This window comes from Ictalurus furcatus, chromosome 9 (assembly GCF_023375685.1).
Source record: "Ictalurus furcatus strain D&B chromosome 9, Billie_1.0, whole genome shotgun sequence".
Lineage (NCBI taxonomy): Eukaryota > Metazoa > Chordata > Actinopteri > Siluriformes > Ictaluridae > Ictalurus > Ictalurus furcatus.
The window spans coordinates 9,747,025-9,767,774 of record NC_071263.1 but is presented as its reverse complement, the minus strand read 5'-3'; the positions used below and the strand labels follow the sequence as shown (position 1 = coordinate 9,767,774).

Here is a 20,750-nt window from a genome sequence, read left to right as displayed (position 1 = left end):
TTTGGAGACTTTAATCAACTATCCCTTCCTCCCTCCCTCCTGACCACCCACCCACCCACCCTCCTACTCACAAACACACTCTGCCATGGTGCTACAACTTAGGCCTACCTGAAGCCCCCCAGCTACAACCTCCCACCCTCCACAGGTTCCTGTGTGCCTCGTACCACCCTCCTGCCCCTTGTCCTGTGTATAAATTATATAAATGGAAGTCGTCGATGAGAGGAGGACCGAGGAGAACGGCCAGACTGACAGGAAGTTTAGGGTAACCACTCTTTACAACTGTAGTGAGCAGAAAAGCATTACACAACACGTCAAACTTGGAAGTGTGTGGTCTACAACAGCAGAGAAGCCTTTATTTGTCACACATATATTTACAGCACAGTGAAATTTTTTTTTTTACACATATTCCAGCTTGTTAGGAAGTGGGGGTCAGAGTACAGGATCAGCCATGATACAAGAAGAGAGGGTTAAGGGGCTTGCTCAAGGGCCTAACAGTGGCAGCTTGGAAGTGCTGGGATTTGAACCCCAACCTTCTGCAGAGTAACCCAGAGCCTTAACCGTTAAGCCACCATATGTTCATGTTTGACATGAATATTAACTGAAGCACTTGACCTGTACCTGCATGATTTTCTATGATTGGATAACAACGTGAATGAGTAGGTTTACAGTTCCTAATAAGGGGGCTCGTGTGTGTGTGTGTGTGTGTGTGTGTGTGTGTGTGTTTAGAATTTAAATGAACGGTAATAGAATGAATAAACACACTAAACTACTCTAAACTATACAAAATGCGCCATCTAGTGGTGAACTATCTATCACACACACACACACACACACACACACACACACACACACACACACACACACTAGCCTACTACCTAGTACGGTCAATAAATTAGTACAAAGGAGTGTGTTCAGGCCTCAGTGGATCATATCCAGGCGCATTAGCCTGTTTCCTGAGCTCATGGCGTATTACATACAAGGTACATTTCTGCTCACGTGTTAACTAATGAATTGTTTGTTAATGTTTTGGTCACATCATGAGTTTAATTAACACTGTGAGACTTTTATGACATAGGATATATGTTATATAGCTAGCTGCATTGCAAGGCTGAAGTGATGAGAGAGAGAGTGAGTATGCGAGCGCGCGCGCGTGTTTGTTTGTTTGTTTGTTTGTTTGTATAGGTAAAATGGGGAATCTGTGGGCTAGCACAGGTCTGTATGATGATACCAAATATTCATTCATCGATCCGGATTACCACATAAACATAGAAGATTATTTTCAACATGTTAACATCATTGAACAGGTGAGCTCAGATGTGAGTATGTGTTTCAAAGAGGATTGTGGACACAAACATATTATTATCTCAACGTGACACTGAAATGAACCCTTTCATGCACTGTGTCCACACTTCTCCTTGCTGAAATAAATAAATAAATAAATAAGTAGAATTTGTAATGATTTGAATATTTATAAGGGAAATTGTATTGGTTTGAATGGAAACTGTGGAGTTTTAATCTCTACTGGTAATTTGTTGCGTTCTATTTGGTGGCATGTTATGTCTAGTGGATGCCATTAAGGACTGATAATGGTTAGCTGATGGTTTGTAACGGTACTTGTAGTGAAAACCATTAGAATTTCCTGTGATGGTTTCTATTGTTTTTTTTTTCTTTCCAGCACGGATGGAAAAAAAAGATGGGGGCAAAAAAAGATGTAAACTCACAGTAATAAACTGTGATTTGAACATAAATGTTTATCTTGATTTCTGTTTTTCTCAACGCAGAGTGTACTCCACTAATATTTGCACCCTTGGTAAATATGAACAAAGAAGGCTGTGACAAATTGTCTTTTTTGTTTAACCTTTTGATCTTTTTGTTCAGAAAGTTCACAAAAATACTCTGCTCTCATGGATATCAAATAATTGTTTTACTTTGTTAAATATAGGTGTGGAACACCCTTTGGCACCCTTTTAGTCAATACTTTGTGCTACCTCAGCTCTGAGTCTTCTCCTATAATGCCTGATGAAGTTGGAGAATACATGGCAGGGGATCTGAGATCATTCCTCCATACAGGATCTCTCCAGATCCTTCACATTTCGAGGTTCACGCTGGTGGACTCTACTCTTCAGTTCACCCCACAGGTTTTCTATGGGTTTCAAGTCAGGGGACTGGGATGGCCATGGCAGGACCATGATTTTTATGGTCAGTAAACCATTTTTGTGTTGATCTTGATGTATGTTTTGGATCATTGTCCTGCTGGAAGGTCCAACCACGGCCCATTTTAAGCTTTCTGGCAGAGGCAGTCAGGTTTTCATTTAATATCTGTTGATATTTGATGTCCATGATGTCATGTCTCCCAACAAAATGTCAGGCCCTCTCGCAGAAAAACTGCCCCAAAACATTAAAGAGCCACCACCACATTTAACCGTGGACATGATGTACTTTTCCATATGGCTACCTCTCTGTGTGCCAAAACCACCTCTGGTGTTTATTGCCAAAAAGCTCTATTTTGGTTTCATCTGACCGTAGAACCCGATCCCATTTGAAGTTCCAGTAGTGTCTGGCAAACTGAAGACGCTCGAGTTTGTTTTTGGATGAGAGTAGAGGCTTTTTTCTTGAAACCCTTCCAAACAACTTGTGGTGATGTAGGTGACTTCAGATTGTAGTTTTGGAGACTTTCTGATCCCAAGAAACAACTAACTTCTGCAATTCTCCAGCTGTGATCCTTGGAGATTTTTTGGCCACTCGAACCGTCCTCTTCACAGTGCGATGAGACAATATAGACACACGTCCTCTTCCAGGTTGATTCATAACATTTCCAGTTGACTGCAACTTCTTAATTATTGCCCTTATGGTGGAAACGGGCATTTTCAATGCTTTTGCTGTTTTCTTATAGCCACTTTCCATTTTGTGAAGCTCAACAACCTTTTGCTGCACATCACAGCTATATTCCTTGGTCTGACCCATTGTTATGAATGACTAAGGGAATTTGGCCTGTGTGTTACCTCATATTTATACCCCTGTGAAACAGGAAGTCATGGTTGAACAATTTCCTGTTTCTGCTCACCCAGGTGTACTAAAAATCTTTCAAAATATCAAATGGGAATATACTTCAAATATATTTTTCTCATATGAATTCATAGGGGTTCTAATAATTGTTGCACACCTATATTTAACAAAGATTTTTTTTATGGTAATTGCAAACATAACACAGGTTTGTTTGATATCCATGAAAGCAGAGTATTTTTGAGTGTTTTTATTTATTTATTTATTTATTTATTTATTTATTTATTTTTTGAAAAAATAAAAACAAACAATAAAGACAATTTTTCATAGCTCATATTTACCAAGGGTGCCAATATTAGTGGAGGACACTGTATCTTTAGACTGTCTCCACCATAGAGTTGTCACGATACCATACACATCGTACGATACTATACCAGCTGTAGTATCACGATCCCAAGCAATGTTGTGTGAATTCATTGATATAAATGAAAACAGACAAACAACTTTTCCTCTGAATATTTTATTAATACGAACGAATAACTGACTACTGGGAAAACTCAAGAACAATCATATAGTTGGCAAGCAACTAATTCAGTGTACCACACATTTCACATCTACTGTTCCCTAGAGCAATGAAATCATGAGTACTAAATGAGCACTCAGAATGAACACATCATTAGGAATAAATAGCTGAATTTGAAAATGAACTCCAAAAAAAAAAAAAACAAATTTGGAAGGTTAGCTCGCTCACTATCAAACGCGGCTAATTTTAGTATTTACACACATTACTAAGCTCACTTAGTTCTACTAAGCTCAATTAGTAGCAAACAGGAAATCTTTAAAGATTAAGGTAAAGAATTTAGGTTTAATGAAGTGTCACTAACCTTTGTGTCTTCTGCAAAAGCAGTAGGATGTGTCGTTTTATCGAAAATAAGTATTAACTGCCGCACATACAACATTACGTACGGTACTACCGTATTGACGATACTAACGTTTAAAAAAAAAACGCAGTTGCATCTGCGATATTTTGAAGCTTTAGTATCGCGATACTTCCTTAGTACCGGTATATCGTGCAACCCTACTACACCACGTTAAACATTTAATTTAATTAAAAATGTTTGTGCCAGACTCCACTGAAAACCTTAACGTTTTCCAAAATGATTTTTTTTATTGATTTATTATTTTTTTTTATATGAGGTGACCTTCATATCATGCACCCACCCTAAACTTTGCTATTGCTGTGTTTTGTTCAGAAAGTGATCTCCATCATTCTGGTGATCAACGTTATATATATTTTAGACCTGTATGTTAAGGATTTTTTTTATAAACACATTGGAAGATATTTTTCAGGTGATCGGTTTTATCCTTTAGCTATATTCTCGTCGTATTCCTACAGATGGACTATCCACTTACTTTTAAAATAAATTCATGCATGAAAAGGTTAAAGATGTGCCATTAGCTAGCAAGCTAGTTTAAGAGCTAAGGCAGTTTTTTTTTTGTAGATTTAATTTAATTAATTATGTTTTGCAGGATTACAAGCAGTCTTATCAGTGTGCCTACATGTGAAAGAATCCCTTTACAGAGAGATTTTGCAAGCAGCTGGGTTAATAATAATAATAATAATTGTTATTATTATTAAATGGATGCTCTGATCGATCGGGTGGCAATCGGTATCGGCCGATAATCACATGACTCGATCGGTAGTGTCTAAATTTGGCCTATCTCACGGACCAATTGGAATTTTGTGTTTTACATGATGACTCCACTGACTTTTTTCTTTCATTGGTTTTTTAATGTGCTTTTCCATAAATACCTTGTTTTCAACCCTAAAAATGTTGGGTTCCTGGTTTGACTCTGGGCTTGGATTACTGTCTGTGTGGAGTTTTGCATGTTCTCCTCGTGTCTGTGTGGTTTTCCTCAGGGTTTTCTGGTTTCCTCCCTACTGCTTCTTCTAAAAAAAAAAAAGCCATAATAGATAAAGCATTTACTGAAGATAAGTGAATGGATAATGATGGTTTACCATATGCTGCATGAGTTCAATCTCCCTTAGCCTTGATTAGATATTGAAAACTTACTTTTCTAGCATTCTCCTTACCCAAACCTGAATGCTATACAGTCGTGAAAAAATAAGTACACTCATGGAAATTGTTGGCTTTTTTGACACATTTGGACAAGCAAACATTTGATCATCTTTGAAACAGTGCCTATTAATAAAGTTGATATACTTGAACAAAACCACAGGGAAAATGAGCTTTTTCAATCATTTATTCACCAGAAATATCAGTAGATGTGAGATTCTTCTGTCGAAAAAGTAAGTACACCTTTGGCCTCAGAAGCTAGTATTGCCCCCTTTAGCAGAAATAACTTCTTGTAGGCATTTTGCATAATTGTCCACCAGGCTTGCTGGAATTTTTGACCAATCTTCCATGCAATATTCTTTCAGATGCAATATGTTTGTCATTTGATACTCTCTGTCAATTTTAGTAATAGGCACAGTTTCAAAGAGGATCGAATGTTTGGTCGTCCAAATATGTCAAAAAGCCAACAGTTTCCATGGGGTGTACATATTTTTTCACATGACTGTACTTATGATAATACAGCTAAATGTGAATTCATGTCAAACTAATTTAAAATGTGAAGTTGTACGCAGGGCGGCATGGTGGTGCAGCATTACCGACCATACATTTCTTATACCATTCCACCCCTACAACAAATGTTTATTCAGGTATGTGTTAAAATAGTGTAAATACTATACACAGTATTATCAATGGGTCGATATTTTCACCTAGAACAACTTTTTACAATTTTTTTCTTAAAAAAAAAAAAACCCAATTTGCCTGTTAAAATCTGTGACTATATTTTTATGTTGTATCTGGATCTTTTTGTAGTTTTGGTGAAATCGTTTTTTAAGTGCTATAGAATAAATGTAATGATATAGGAAATATAAAATATTTCACACTTTATCATGGTAGGTTGTGTATGGTACAAGTTTTAGACCGAAAGTAGAAGGGTAATGGACCGCTTTGTTTCTTTTTGTAGTTCAGCACAAAGGGAGCAGACAGACAGGATGAAGGGTCGCAAGTGCTTGAGAGCGAGAGGGGGTGGGGGGTGGAGAGTGAGAGCAAGAGAGAGGGGGAGGGGGGAGGGGGGAGAGGGGGAGGGGGAGAGGGGAGAGGGGGGAGGGGGGGTGGTGGAGAGGGAGGAGTGGCAGACAGCGAGAGTGAGAGAAGCAGAAAGTATGCATGTGTGCGCGTGTGCATGAGTAAGTGGGCTGTTGCTATAAAATTTGCGAGCAGGGGCGCTCATTGCGTTCGCTGGTGATCAGGGTGGTGTGTATTTTTTCCTTTTTTCTTTTTTCCCCTTCTTTTTTCATTTGTAATCAAGGCATGCTTGCACACTCCAATCACTTCTCTGCACCTCCTCGGCTGCCTTGTGTCTGGAAGCAATCCAGCTTTCGTCGCTGACATGGACCGATCTGTGAGTGGCTTTAACTCCCTGTCTCTTCTCTGTTTCTCCCTCTGTCTCACACTGTCTCCCTTCCTCACTCCTACCCTCCCTCCCTCACTCTCTGTCTGTCACTAAGCTCAGACTGTCATCTGCATCCTTCTGTCCCTTTCTTCGTGCGTGTCTCTGCTTTACCTCTACACTGTCTGGCTAAAGATGATTGCTGGGAGTGAGGCCTCTGTTTTTAGGCATGGACGCTGCTGTCAGCTGATCATCTGGGCTAATATGTGTGGGTATTTTCAGTCCAGGCTGGGGGTGGGGAAGTGCATGCTGAGATTATTATGGTCTCTGTTTCCTTTCGCGAGCCAGTGACTCATTTGGGCACTATGAGGGAGACATTCTCTCCTTCTGTTGTGCGTGTATGTATGTGTGTGTCCATGCTTGTTGTGTTTGCGTACCCTGACAACCACAGCTCGAGTTTCCTGGTCTGCAAGACCTCCATGCCCCAGTCTTTCTCTATATGACATAAAACCCTCGGCTTGTTTAGTCACGCGTTGGTCTTTAGATCAGATTTATTGGTTAGGCAGAATTTTTCCTGCAGAGGTCTGAGGACAGTCTTTCTTCCATAGATTTGCTGAGACAGGCTCTATGTAATGTGCTTACTTAACAGTCAGTCTGTTTCAGTATGCCAAGATAACTGAGAATACAGGGAATCCTAACAAAGTTAGCGCTCGATTTGCTGTGCATAGCAGGGATTTTATTATTTTTTTTAAAAAAGGCAAACCAGTCCGAATCTGCTTTCTCAATTTGAACGGGTCGAGAATATAAAGGTAATAGAAACTCTGACGGAGCTATCACGCTGACGCTGCTGCTTTTTCCCTACAGAGGTGGTCATCACCGTTTGTGTGCACTGGTCAGCGACAGTGTTCTGACTCACTTCATTTTGCTTTAAATGGATGTCACATGGACGAGGGAGGGTTGCTCTTATGTCATGACAGATGCCTGCCATGACGTCAAGTAATCGGCAGCTTTCCTTTGCTTCCTGTCCTCCTTCTCCCTCTTTTTCCTTCTCTCGCTCGTATTGCTGATGGCGAGGCCACCTAACAGTAGCTAACAGTGACCAGTGTATGCGTCTGTCCCCTCACAATCGGATGATAATTGTCAAACATTTTCCTCTTTATAATAAATCTTCTTTGATGCACGTACAGTTATATCGGTCTCAGAATACAACAGCGGTCTCGTTGATAAACGAGAACTGCGTAAGAACCGCCAGTATGCACTATAGAAGTTGTATTTCACACGTCCGTATGCACAGCTGTACACAACGGACATTGATAAATCTGACACGTAGTAAATTGCATCTGCTTGTGCAAGGCCACACTCATTTACATAAGGAAACACCCTTCAATTGCCATATATGGTAAAGAACAGCCCTTTAAAAGGGAACAACAGCCCTTATGGCTAGAGTGTGCTATCTGTTGCCCCATTACATTTGGGAAAACTTTGTGGTTAGCATGTTTGCCTCGCACCTCCAAGGTTGGGGGTTCGAATCACGCCTCTGGTTTCCTCCCCCAGTCCAAAGACGAGCTCTGTAGGCTGATTGGCATTTCTAAATTGTCCGTAGTGTATGAATATGTGTGATTGCACCCTGCGATGGGTTGGCACCCCGTTCAGTGTGCCCCCTGCCTTGTAGTTCCCTGGGATAGGCCTGAGGCTTCCCTGCAACTCTGTTGGCTAATTGATACAGAAAATGGATGTATGGATATTGGTTTGTGCGTACATGTGGTCAGGATTAGTTCTAAATATACGTGCATCCTCTCGCACAAAAATAACTTCATAAATCACATTCTGTGCATAGAAATGTATGTATACACACAATGCATTGTTGATAAATGAGACCAGGGGTTCTCATACTTCTCCAGGAATGTAGCTGTATTCTTCAACCATTGAGATCTGATATGCTACTGATATTTTATTAAAGTGCACCTATTATGGTTTTTCTAATATTACCTTTCATGTAGTGTGTTATGTAGCTGTTTGTGAATGTAAAAACATCTGCAAAGTTCCAAAAATCAAAACGCACGACAAATGGAGTTATTGATTCACAAAAGAAGGAACTGATTCTGAACAGCTGAAAAAAGCTGAGTCGTTAGTGACTCCAGACTTACTTCCTGTACTAACCTATGTAGATTTGTAACAAAAAGCCCCGCTTCTGGTCTTCATCGGCTGCTCGCTGACAGCAGTAGACCAATCACAACAGCCTGGGACATCTGACCAATCAGAGCAGAGTATGCTCACTTAAAGGAGGAGTTTTGAACAAATCCTTTAGAACGGATCATTTAATGAGTCGTTTGTGACACTGGGGGGAAAGTAATGCTGCAGTTTAAATTATGAGCACATTAAAGTGTTTTTTGACCTTGGATGCATGTTAATCTATTGTACAAGACCTTTAAAACAAAATTAGGCACGTCTCAAAACCATAATAGGTGCGCTTTAAGTTAAATGTAGCACACTGAGCGGAGAACACAGACGGAGCTGTTTTTCTAGTGTATTGGTTGAAATCAAGCCTGATTAACCATGATATAATCGAGGTCAAAATTCCAAATATGGACAATTTTTGAAATCATGGCTTTCATGAAGCAAAGAAAAAACACTCGTGCAGGCTCGGTTAAAAATATTCTGAGCCATTTGAAAAATCACTTAAAATGTCATTTGGCAACAATAAATTTATATTGATTGAATCATGTTTATTTGCCAGTACCTTTCTGGTGTACTACATTAAAGTGGGTTATTATGAGTGGTTAATTGAGGAGCAGGATGGACCATGCACTCAACTCGAGACAGAAAACTGTCACCCGCTATTCATATAACACATGATTAAGTCAGTGGTCACGTTTACATGCACATGGAATTCTGTTTAAGGTCTGTATTCGGGTTGCAGCCATGTTCCGACAACAATGTTTATATGAGTACAGGCATCGGAACATTCCTGTATACATGGTTGTTGTAAGTATGCCGATCTACTGTGCACATGTTATTTCCTGGGAGATTCAAGATGCTGCCGTTGCTACCCACAATTCCTTGCAGAATGAGCATGAGCATATACAGTGGTGCTTGAGAAGTTTGTTAGAATTTTCTATATTTCCTGCATAAATATGACTCTGCCTTGCTGATCAGAAGGTTGGCAGTTCGAGCCCCGGCACTGCCAAGCTGCGACTGTTGGGCCCTTGAGCAAGGCCCTTGGCTCTCTCTGCTCCAGGGGTGCTGTATCATGGCTGACCCTGTGCTCTGACCCCAACTTCCTAACGTGCTGGGGTATGCGAAGAAGGGAATTTCACTGTGCTGTGATGTGTACGTGATCAATAGAGACTCATTATCATTATCATGTTTTGATTGACTGGTGAAATATATTGCTGTGCGACAGAGTACATGGCCAACGGTATGTGGACACCTGAACTTCACACCCACATGTGCTTGCTGAACATCCAGTTCCATGCTTGGTTCAAAGTGTTCAATGGCGTTGATGTCAGGGCTCTGTGCAGTCCAATCATGTTCTTACACTCCAACCATGGCAAACCATGTCTTCCTGGACCTCGCTTTGTGCACAGGGGCGTTGTCATTCTGGAAAAGGTTTGGGTTTCTTAATACCAGTAAAGAGAAATCTTAATGCTACAGCATACAAGGACATTCTAGACAATTGTGTGCTTCTAACAGAAGCTGCTTTTCCATTAACCTGCTTTAATCGCAATTTGAAATTGCGAACTAAAAAATAATGGAAACGTGTGAATTTTTTTTAAAAAACCTCAAATATCACAAAAAAAGTTTATACGCTCGCATGAGGTGCTTTTTCAGACAATTCGACGAGCAATATTTTGAAAAAAGATGAAATGGAATTATCGCATTTAGGTCACATGACACAGATTCAGCTACTACCCTGTACTCTGCACAGGTAGCCAGTTTATAAAGGGTGATGGCTATGCGCTTCTCTGACGGAACTGGCAGTCTCAGGAACGATACGGCAGGCGCCACGAGCGGTCCTATTTTGTTTCATAACTTGCCAAACGTTAAGCGGGTAATTCTAAAGTTTTGGACCCACAGGACCTCTGTAAAATCATTGTGGACCATGATTGCGTGCATTACATGCCCTCAGTGCCTTCTATTAAACACTATCATGGCTATTGCGGTGGATGCAAATGAAATCACGTGCCAACACTCGTCAGATCTTGGAGATTTGTCGCCATGTTTAATTGTAATGACAGCCGCGAGAGGAGAAAACCCGGATTTAATCGCATATCTTAATTTAATGGAAACCCGGCTTGTGACAACAGTTTAGGGAAGAACCACATATGGGTGTGATGATCAGGTGTCCACATACTTTTGACCATCTAGTGTTCCGTATGTGTCTGTCGGGCAACTGAAATTCTACCTCAGGTTAATTTTAAATGAACCACTCTCACTGTGGGATTTAACTACCATCAACATGATGGACTTTACACCCTGACTGTCGGGGTGTCTGTCACAGCCAAATTGGAATTAAAGTGCCTTGTTTTTTCTGAACGGATTAATAAATAATGATTAATTTTCTTGCGTGAAATATACTTGGGCACACATTTTATAATGCGAAATTATTACTTGTGTGTGGGGAAAGTACTTCATTTGAGTCGCCATGTGAATGAGTGCGACTTTTACTCTGACATGATGATAGATGTCTAAGCTATGCTTCTCTGTGTGTGTGTGTGTGTGTATGTGAATGTATTAGGGGTGTAATAAAATGCCACAATTTGTATCTGTAGCTGTATATATCTGTATAAGTGCTCCAAATATTAATTTCTACAGTCATGTGAAAAAATAAGTATACCCCATGGAATGTTTTTTTGTGACATATTTGGACAAGCAAACATTTGATCCTCCTTGAAACCGTGCCTATTAATAAAGGTGATTCACGCTATCAAACGACATAAAATTGACATTTTGTAGTAATTTTCACAATTTAAATTAGCAAAAAAATAAAGATGTTGCACATGGAAAAAGTAAGTACACTCCTAGATTAATCACACCTCCACAAATCCATAACATTAGAATCAGGTGTTCAAGATTGGGCGCCGGTGATTAGAACTTGCTTAGGGAGTGCAGGTGGAACCTGTCTTATTTAAAACTCTTACATCTAGTGTCTGGTGTTCCCTTTGTTACTGAGGTGTGTGGTGTCATCATGCCAAGATCTAAAGAGTTCTTATAAGGCCTTCAGAAAAAAAGGTTGTGGGTGCCTATGAGTCTGGCAAGGGATTTAAAAAGTTCTCCAAATTATTTGAAACACATCATTCCACGGTAAGGAAAATCATCTACTAGTGGCAAAGATTTCAAACGACTGATAATTTTTCCAGGACTGGCTGTCCCAGCAAATTAAGTCCGAGAGCAAATCGTCTGATGTACAAAGAAGTTTCCAAGAACCCTGAAATTTCATCACAGGATCTGCTAGCAGGTCTTGCAACCGTTGGTGTCAAAGTGCATGCTTCTACAGTCAGGAAGAGATTGCACAAATTTGACCTGCATGGGAGGTGTGCCATGAAAAAGCCTTTGCTGTCCAAAAAGAACATCATTAAATCAAGAATACAGTTTGCCAGTGAGCATATAGGCAAAGACCAGGCCTTTTGGAATAATGTGCTCTGGACATCAAAGATAGAGTTGTTTGGTCACAGTAACAGCAGACATGTCTGATGCTGACAAAAGACAGCTTTTCAGGAGAAGCACCTCATACCAACTGTGAAGCACGGTGGTGGAAATGTTATGGTTTTGGGTTGCTTCACTGCCTCAGGGACTGGACAGCTTGCATTCATTGATTCAACTATGAATTCTGCATCATATCAAAGAGTGCTTGAAGATAATGTGAGGCCATCTGTCCGAAAGTTGAAGTTGAACCGAAAGTGGACCTTTCAACAGGATAATGATCCTAAACACACTAGCAAATCCACCAACGAATGGCTTAAGAAGAAGGAATGGAGGGTTATGGAATGACCTAGTCAAAGCCTGGATTTGAATCCCGTTGAAATGTTGTGGGGGGATTTGAAACGGGTCGTACATGCAAGAAAACCCTCAAATATCTTGCAAATGAAAATATTCCAGCAAGCCTATGTCAGAGACTGGTGGACAATTATTTCTGCAAAAAGGGGCAATACTAGCTTCTGAGGCTTAGAGTGTACTTACTTCTCCAGAAGAATATTACATCTATTGGTATTTCTGTTGAATAAACAATTTTTGAATTATGGTTTTGTTCAAGTACAGTGATGTGAAAACGTACTTGCCTCATCCTGGTTTCTTCTTTTTTTGCGTATAACTTTTATTAAATTGTTTCAGAAATTAAAACAAAATCTAAGATAAAAGAAAATGCAACCTGAGTAAACACAAAATACAGTTTTTAAAAAAGTTATCCAATACCAACTGGGCCTTTCTGAAAATGTATTTGCCCCCGTGGTCGTGAATTCCCCAAATCTAAGAAACTGCATTCATAATGGAGTTCAGCTGGACTAGACACATCCAGGCCTGATTACTGCAAACCCTGTTCAATCAAATCGACAATTAAATAGGACTTTTTCAACAGCGTGAAGTTGGTTAAAAGGTCTTACCCAGTAACACACTATGCCAAAGTTGAAAGAAATTCCAGAAATAATGAGGAAGAAGGTGATTGAAATACATCAGTCTGGGAAGGGTTACAAATCTATTTCAAAGGCTCTGGGACTCCAAAGAACCACAGTGATAGCCATTTTCTCCAAATGGAAAAACTTCGCACAGTAGTGAACCTTCCCAGAAGTGGCTGACCATCCAAAATTCCTCAAAGAGCACAGTGACTACTCATCTAGGCAGTCACAAAAGACCCAAGGACATCATCAAAGGACCTACAGGCCCCAACTGGCCTCTCTCCAGGCTGCTTTTTTTTCTTTATGAAAAATTGCTCAAAAGCATGTTGACGTCACATACCGTAACCGTGGGCAGGGCCACCTGTACTTCACCTTATGTTGTGAAATTGAATGATTATACTGCTATTCTTAGCTTATTTTTTATCGAGAGCAAAATATATCATCGTTCCAGTCTGAAATTGAGCGGTTTGTGGAGTGGTGTGATGCCCACCACCTTATTGTGAATGTGAAGAAAACTGAGATGATATTTGATCCAAAGTCAATTGGAGACCACAGTCCAGTATTTATTCACAATGTGCCCATAAATCACGTCTCTTCATATGAATATCTTGGTGTTTATATTGATTGCTCACTTACATGGCATGCTCATGTTGAAAGCCTGTGCTCTCTAGGTTACAACAGAGGATGTACTTTTTGAGAAGGCTTAGACTTCATGGTGTTAGTAGTACAATCATGTTTTTGTTTTATCAAGCTGTTCTGGAGAATGTAATTGGATATGGCATACATATTGTATGGTAAACCGCCAGTACAGTTCAAGTCTAAGTTTTCATGTCTCATTCAAAGGCCATGAAGAACAACTCTCTCTCCAGACCTGGTATGAAAATTCAGTGCTAAGGGAGGCAGACAAGATTCTAAACGATACAGCACACATTCAGAATCTTGAATTCGAAATGTTACCATCGGGCAGGATGTTAAGAATGCCAAGGTGTAGACTGAACCGGTGTAAGAATTCATTTATTCCATCTGCAATTAAGATATTAAATAGCTCTAAGTAAGAGACCTGACTATAGTGTAAGGTTCTTTATGGTTTTTATGCTGTGATTATGTATTTGTGTTAAATATTGCGTGTTGGGTTATGATTTATGTGATACAGTGGTTGCTTCTTCTTGATCTCAAGTCAAATTTCCCTTTAGGACAGTAAAGTATACCTTACCTTACCTGACCTTCGCCAAGCTCTCGGAGCAACCAGCCTCAGAAGTCAATTTATGATTTCAATAAACTCATGAATGTGCAGGATGGGTAGTGTGTTGTTCCCAGCACGTGTGCAGTGTGAGCACCTCATTCCCCCAAGGCTTCTCGAACATGGCCTTTAGTAAACCCTACAGTCATTTAAAGAACCGGCATTAGTCTGCCGTCACAGAGAGCCATAACTGAGGCTCCCTGCGGGGATCAGGAACATAGTTTCACACATTGTTCTGTAAGCACAGTGACTGGATAAAAAAGAATCATTTTCCAGAACATACTTCATTGTAATGTCTTCCATTCTGTGAAGAATGAAATGATATTTTTAAAATGTTTATCGTTAATCTGACATTCTAAGCTGTGTTCTGTAATTGCAATACTAGCTTTCCAAATGATTAAGTCTGAAATAGTCTTAAATGCTGGTTGAAAGCCTACATTTTGGTTTTTATTTTGCATCAATGTCATTTAAGTCATATTAAAAAGGATAGTCAGGATTGTGTTTGATCCAGAGCATATCTGGGAACTGGCTGGGACGTCAGTCTATTGCAATGTTGTTGTTGTTGTTGTGTATCCTTTTTTCTTCTTCTTCTGTTTCTTCTTCTGGGGTGTCTATGGTAACCCATTGAACCGGGTGGTAAAAAATTGTGACGTTTAGCAAACTGATTGGGGAGAGTCTAATGAACATTCTGACCAAATTTGGGCCAAGTTCTGCCAATGCTTTAGCGCCACAATCGGGTCAAATTTAGGCCTAATTTGGAAGTACCTTTATGGCCATAACTTTTGAACAGTGTAATTAGATTTTCTGCCATCTTGCATTTTGGCAAAAACAGTTTTTTCGCTACTCCTACAAATTTTGTCCAATCATCACCAAATTTGACACGTCATCTTCAGAGTAAGGCTCAGAAACATTATTAAAAGAATTTTGAATATTTCAAATGATTAGCCTGTAACGGGCCAAAGAATCTGACCATGAAGCTCCCAAACAGGAAGTGAGGCTGTATCTCGACAACGAGTTTCCGCACTGACACACATCTTGGTAGGCACTTTCAGGACCATGACCCGAGGCTGTGCAACACATTTCATGACAACTGATCAAAACTTACAATAACATGCTAAAAATGCTTACATCTAACTGCCTTTTTTGCTACTCCTCCAAATTTTGTCCAATCTTCACCAAATTTGGCTCGTGTCATCTTGAGACCTGTCTGAACAAAAATATCAAAGGAAATTTGATATTCAAAACCATTCTCCTGTAATCTGCTGGCAAATGCAAAAAAACAGGACGTGAGGGTGTCAGCAGTGCATCTATGTATCATCACAAAGCTTGATATGTATCTTCGGGACCATGCCCTGAATGTGCCCAAGAAGTTTTGTGAAGAAGTTTGTGTGAAGCACTGTAAAATGTTTCTCTTTTTTGGTATATCTTTTGAAATATCTGTGCTAAATTCACAGTTCTTTTTTCCTATAATTCCCAGGAATATGCTGAAGTGAACGCACACCAACATTCTGTCGACCATCTTGGATTTTGTCAAAAACTGGTTTTCCGTTACTAAATCCTACAAATTATGTCCAATCAGTACCAAATTTGGCAAACATCATCTTCAAACTAACCTGGATGAAAGTTATCAAAAGAATATTGATATCCCAAACGGTTTGCCCGTAATATGCCAACAAATCAAATCATAATCGTCTATTATACAGACAACACATGACTGACAGGGTTGAATAATAAATAGCAATTTTATTGAACAATTTAAAAAAAAAAAAATACAAACACACACAATATAAGGCAGGTATAAGTTTGGTGCAAATAGTTGCACAAGGCAGGGGAAGGCTGAGACTGATGAGAAAATAAACATAAATAATTTAGAATTTTTTTTAAATTGCAAGAAGAAAAACATTTTTCAGGCCAGAGCAGTGGCAGTCACAACCAGAAGTCAAAGTAGCAGCAGACAACACCACAAGTCACAGCAATAGGCAGAATCTAGACCTTTCCTCCTTCAGTCAGAGAATTCCACCAATATCCATGATCAAAACATACACATCATGAGTGAAAATACAAATCACTCTTGAATCCCTCCGCTTGGTGCTTGGCCCCTGAAAATGCTGCTTGCAGCTTTAAGTGTTATTATTATTATTATTATTATTATTATTATTAAGGCAGGGCAGTATGGTGGCACAGTGGGTAATGTTGCTAACTCACAGCTCCATCTTTCCTAGTTTGATCCTGAGCTTGGGTTATTGTTTGTGTGCATGTTCTTCCTGTGTCTGTATGAGTGTCCTTCAGGTTCTCTGGTTTTCTCCCGCCTCTCAAAAATATACCAGTATGTGTAGGGGCCACGCTGAATTTCCTCTAGATGTGAATGTGTGTGTGCACAGTGCCCTGAGATGGACTGGTGTGCCATCCAGCATGTATTCCTGCCTCACGCCCAGTGTTCCTGAGATAAGCTCCAGATCCACCATGACCCCTGATCAGGATGAAGTGGTTACTGAAGACCAATGAATGATGAATTATTAAGAGAGATGCTTATTAAAACTGATCGTGATCAAGTATGCAGTACTGGACAGGAACTGTTCTAAATAAATAAATAAATAAATAAATAAATAAATAAATGCATTTTTAACAATAACTATTGCAGAAGTTACTCAATTAAATGATGTCTCACTCACTTAGAAATCAAAACGTTGATAGCCTAATAATTGCAAAAATTGAAATAATCCTAAAATTTGACTTGGTTCTAATCAGTCAGATGAGGATTTATAAATCAAAAAGGTGCAACCTCAGCTTTCTTTAGCTGTAAACACATATTTGAGCTTGTCATATTTGTAGAGACTTGTATTCTGGATATATTTAAACAGTGTTCTCACATTCTCACATGCTATTTGCCATCTAAAAGGTGTTATCTTGTCAATATGTCCTTATGCTGCACTCTGAATACATTCATTTTTTTTTTTTTAATTCAGAACTCAACACAATGCTGTAAGTGTCCTTGATAAAGGTTAAAGTGGTGGAAAACAATATTGTACCTATATGAAATTGGATGTGCGGTATTTCAACAATAATGTGGGCCTTGGCACAAAGAGGTAGTTGTTGGCTTATAGTGGGAATCAAAATGTTGCAGGGTTCAGCAAGACCAAAATCTTCATGCTTTGATGTAGCAGCTTCAAAAATTACAATCTTGAAAGCATAGTCTTTTATGCTCAACACTACAAATGGTTGTGCATAAATGTTGAAAATATTTTGGTTCTTCTGCTTTACTTATTGCTTTTCTCTCTTTGTGTGTGTGTGTGTGTGTGTGTGTGTGTGTGTGTGTGTGTTTGTTTTTTTTGTATTTTACCCTAGCTTATTAAAAAGGCTGGAGACTTTTTGGAAAAATGAACAAACGCTGTTTTCCTCAGAGCCCTACAGACATGATGCTGGTTAAGAAGGAGCAGAAAGATGCCGAGCTGGATAGGAAGATTGAGGCGTTGCGAAAGAAGAATGAAGCCCTTATGAAGCGCTATCAGGTGACAGTCAGGACGTTTGTATTATTTTCTAGATTGTTTAACCAAATTAGATGAATGTATTAAGTCTAGAGTTTTATCCTTTTTAATGTGGTCTGTGTTGAGGTGCTGGTCGTAAAAGCCCCATTTGAAAATGGCATTTTTCAGTAAATATATAACCAAATCAGGCTCGTCTAGCACATATCAGACTCAGGCTTATACGCACATATCAGACTCGTGCTTATACGCACATATCAGATGGACTTACACGCACATATCAGACTCGTTCTTTTCTTGCACACATTACACTCGCACATATCTTGCATTTATCATGCACATATCAGACTTGCACTTCTTTTGTGCACATCAGACTTACGCAAGGTCTTGCATATATCAGACTCATGCTTCTCTTGCATATATCAGACTCACATTTATCTTGCATATATCAGACTCACATTTATCTCGCTCATATTAGACTTGCACTTCTTTTGCACATATCAGACTTGTGCTTTTGCACATATCAAATTCATGCTCATCTTGCACATATTAGATCTTATTCTCCCCCATCAAAGTGCTGGCATTTCGGTCATATTGGAGAGGGTTGCCATAAAACAAACCAATCTAAAAGTGGCAGCACAGAAATGGGAGGTTTCTTGAACACAGGTAAAAGGGGTAATGCACCTCAAATTGCTAAATATTGTTGTGATGAAGGAAAGGTAGTTTGGACCAGTTACTTCTATGAAAATTAATCTTGTTATGCATGTTGTTTGCATTGATCGCTTTAATCTGACCTGTAGTTTTCCTTTTAGGAGGTGGAGGAGGATAAGAAACGGGCGGAGCAGGAGGGCATGGCAATGCAGAGCCGCAAAGGGAAGGTTGAGGACCTGACCATCACCATCAACAAGTCCCCAACTGTGAGCCTTTTAGCCTTTTCGCTTTAATTTATAGCTAACTATTGTGCTATGGCGTTACAAATAACCAGTCGGGTGAAAATGCAGTTAATTCTTTGTGATGTGTTGAAATAAACACTTTTTGTTTTGTTTTTCCCTTGTGCCCCACCTAAGGAGAAGCGTGTTGTAACCAAGAAGGGTTTGGGAGATGCAATTCCTAAAGGGGTGAAGAACCAGGAGGACGTGTCCGACATTTTTAGTGCTGGCCGTGGTAAAAGGAGGCAGCTTCTAGTCACTGCTCCAGGAAACACTAAGGCAAGCTTGGCATCGGGTCCATATAACATGTATGAATAGGAATATTGATGACTTGATCCCTGTTCTGGATGTTGTTGGTTTGCCCATGCTTCAAAATATATCTGTTCGCTGTTTCCATAGTTACCCATTTCTTTCAGTGACCATGTCAGATCCTATTGATTTGCATGTACTGACAGCAACTGAAATGTACCCCAAATACATTGAATGTAGTGTTAAGAATACACAGGAATTCACAATTAATCATAAAACAGCTTTGATAAAACCATACCATTAGTTAACATTAACCATACTGGTATTGGTGTAAGTTGGTGAAAAATCATGGCGGTAACATTGCAAATGTAAAAATGTGTGCGCAAATCTGGAATAAGTTGCCGTTGATGTACTCTGAGATGCGTCCTGTCACTGCAGGGGAAGAGGGTGGTCAGTGAAAGAGTGGAGAAGAGCAGTCCTGCTGGTCTAGCAGGGATAAAGCACTCTTCTGAGGGCAGGGGGGAGCTGCTGGACACTCCTGCAGGTCCAAAAAACCAGGTAACTTTTGGAAGGCATGTACGTACCCTATTTCTGCCTGGATATTCTAGTTCCATTTGTATTTGTGGGGGTCTAATGTGCTGAATACTGGGTAAGCCATGATCTTTGGTTTACCATTTTATATCAGAGACAATCAAGGATTTAATGATGCCCTAATCCTTCACATTGACAGTGACTTTATACCTCATGTAGCTGAAATCACACTACACTACTCGCTAGTGGCTATGGTCACGTTGGTAGCCCTAGAAAAATGACATGGCTCTTAACAGAGCATTAAATACTTGCTACTGTATGATGATATAAGAGACATCTAAAAACTTTTTTTTACTTTCTCAGTTAAAGCAGTACACATGCAAAACGCAACTAATATTCTTCCACCAGAAAAAGCAGTTCACTGAATGGGAAAGGGCACAAGACGTTGAAAGACACATTTTTCGTTGCAGTTTTGCTTTGCTTGTTCTAGATGAACCGTCACTGATCTGTGAAAATGTGAACTTCGGTCTTGTGAAACAGTAGGAAATAAGAAGTCAGGGCTGTGCTCCCTTTGGTCAGTAAAAAAATAATAATAGAGAAGCCATTAAGTCATACCTGACTGTTGCCTGTTGCTACTTTCTGAAAAGGAACCCTGACTATGAAAGACTATGAAACACAATAATTGTCCTCTCCTACTAAAATACGTTGCTAGAAACACATGAAATATGTTCATTACTTTAAAAATCCTTAATATTTAATACATATTTTAACCTACGGAGGCAGCCATTACGTAACATGCGCAGTGCACTCTGAGTCGATGAGGTAAAATGGTTGCACTTGAGCACTCAAAAGAATTGGCTACTAGCCCCCGTGGCAGGAAAAGAATGCCACACTGTGCTGTAATTTTCTAGTTCTTGTGTGCTGTGATACAGGGGATATCTGTAAATAAAATCAAACCCGTAAGCATCTTGTTAGTGGGTCCCCCCCCCACCCCGTATATTCTCATAATGTAAACCTTCTGTAAAATTAGCCTAAAACGCCTAGCCAAGGCATACCCAAAGTAAAATTAAAGACGTTCTTGAACCATTTCGAGTACATGCATGGTTTTGGTCTCTTTTTGAAAGCTGGATTAAATATTTTTACATAATTGGATTGTTTGGACGTTTGCCAGTGTAACAAGACTGTTTTTGTCAGGATGTTATGGATAAGTGGCTTACTATGAGGCTTCATATGAGGTGAG

General features: G+C 39.6%; 1 protein-coding gene across 1 annotated transcript in view; it reads left to right on the top strand.

Moving 5' to 3' along the window:
• Positions 1 to 933: 933 nt before the first annotated feature.
• The window catches only part of LOC128612546 (coiled-coil domain-containing protein 9B), a 52,923-nt gene continuing 33,106 nt past the window's right edge, over positions 934 to 20,750 (top strand). The window contains exons 1-6 of the mRNA XM_053632842.1: positions 934 to 980; positions 1,183 to 1,304; positions 17,721 to 17,828; positions 18,614 to 18,718; positions 18,869 to 19,042; positions 19,388 to 19,537. Of these exons, the coding sequence (XP_053488817.1) occupies positions 962 to 980; positions 1,183 to 1,304; positions 17,721 to 17,828; positions 18,614 to 18,718; positions 18,869 to 19,042; positions 19,388 to 19,537 (678 nt within the window). The 5' untranslated portion in view covers positions 934 to 961. The remainder of the gene's footprint in view (positions 981 to 1,182; positions 1,305 to 17,720; positions 17,829 to 18,613; positions 18,719 to 18,868; positions 19,043 to 19,387; positions 19,538 to 20,750) is intronic.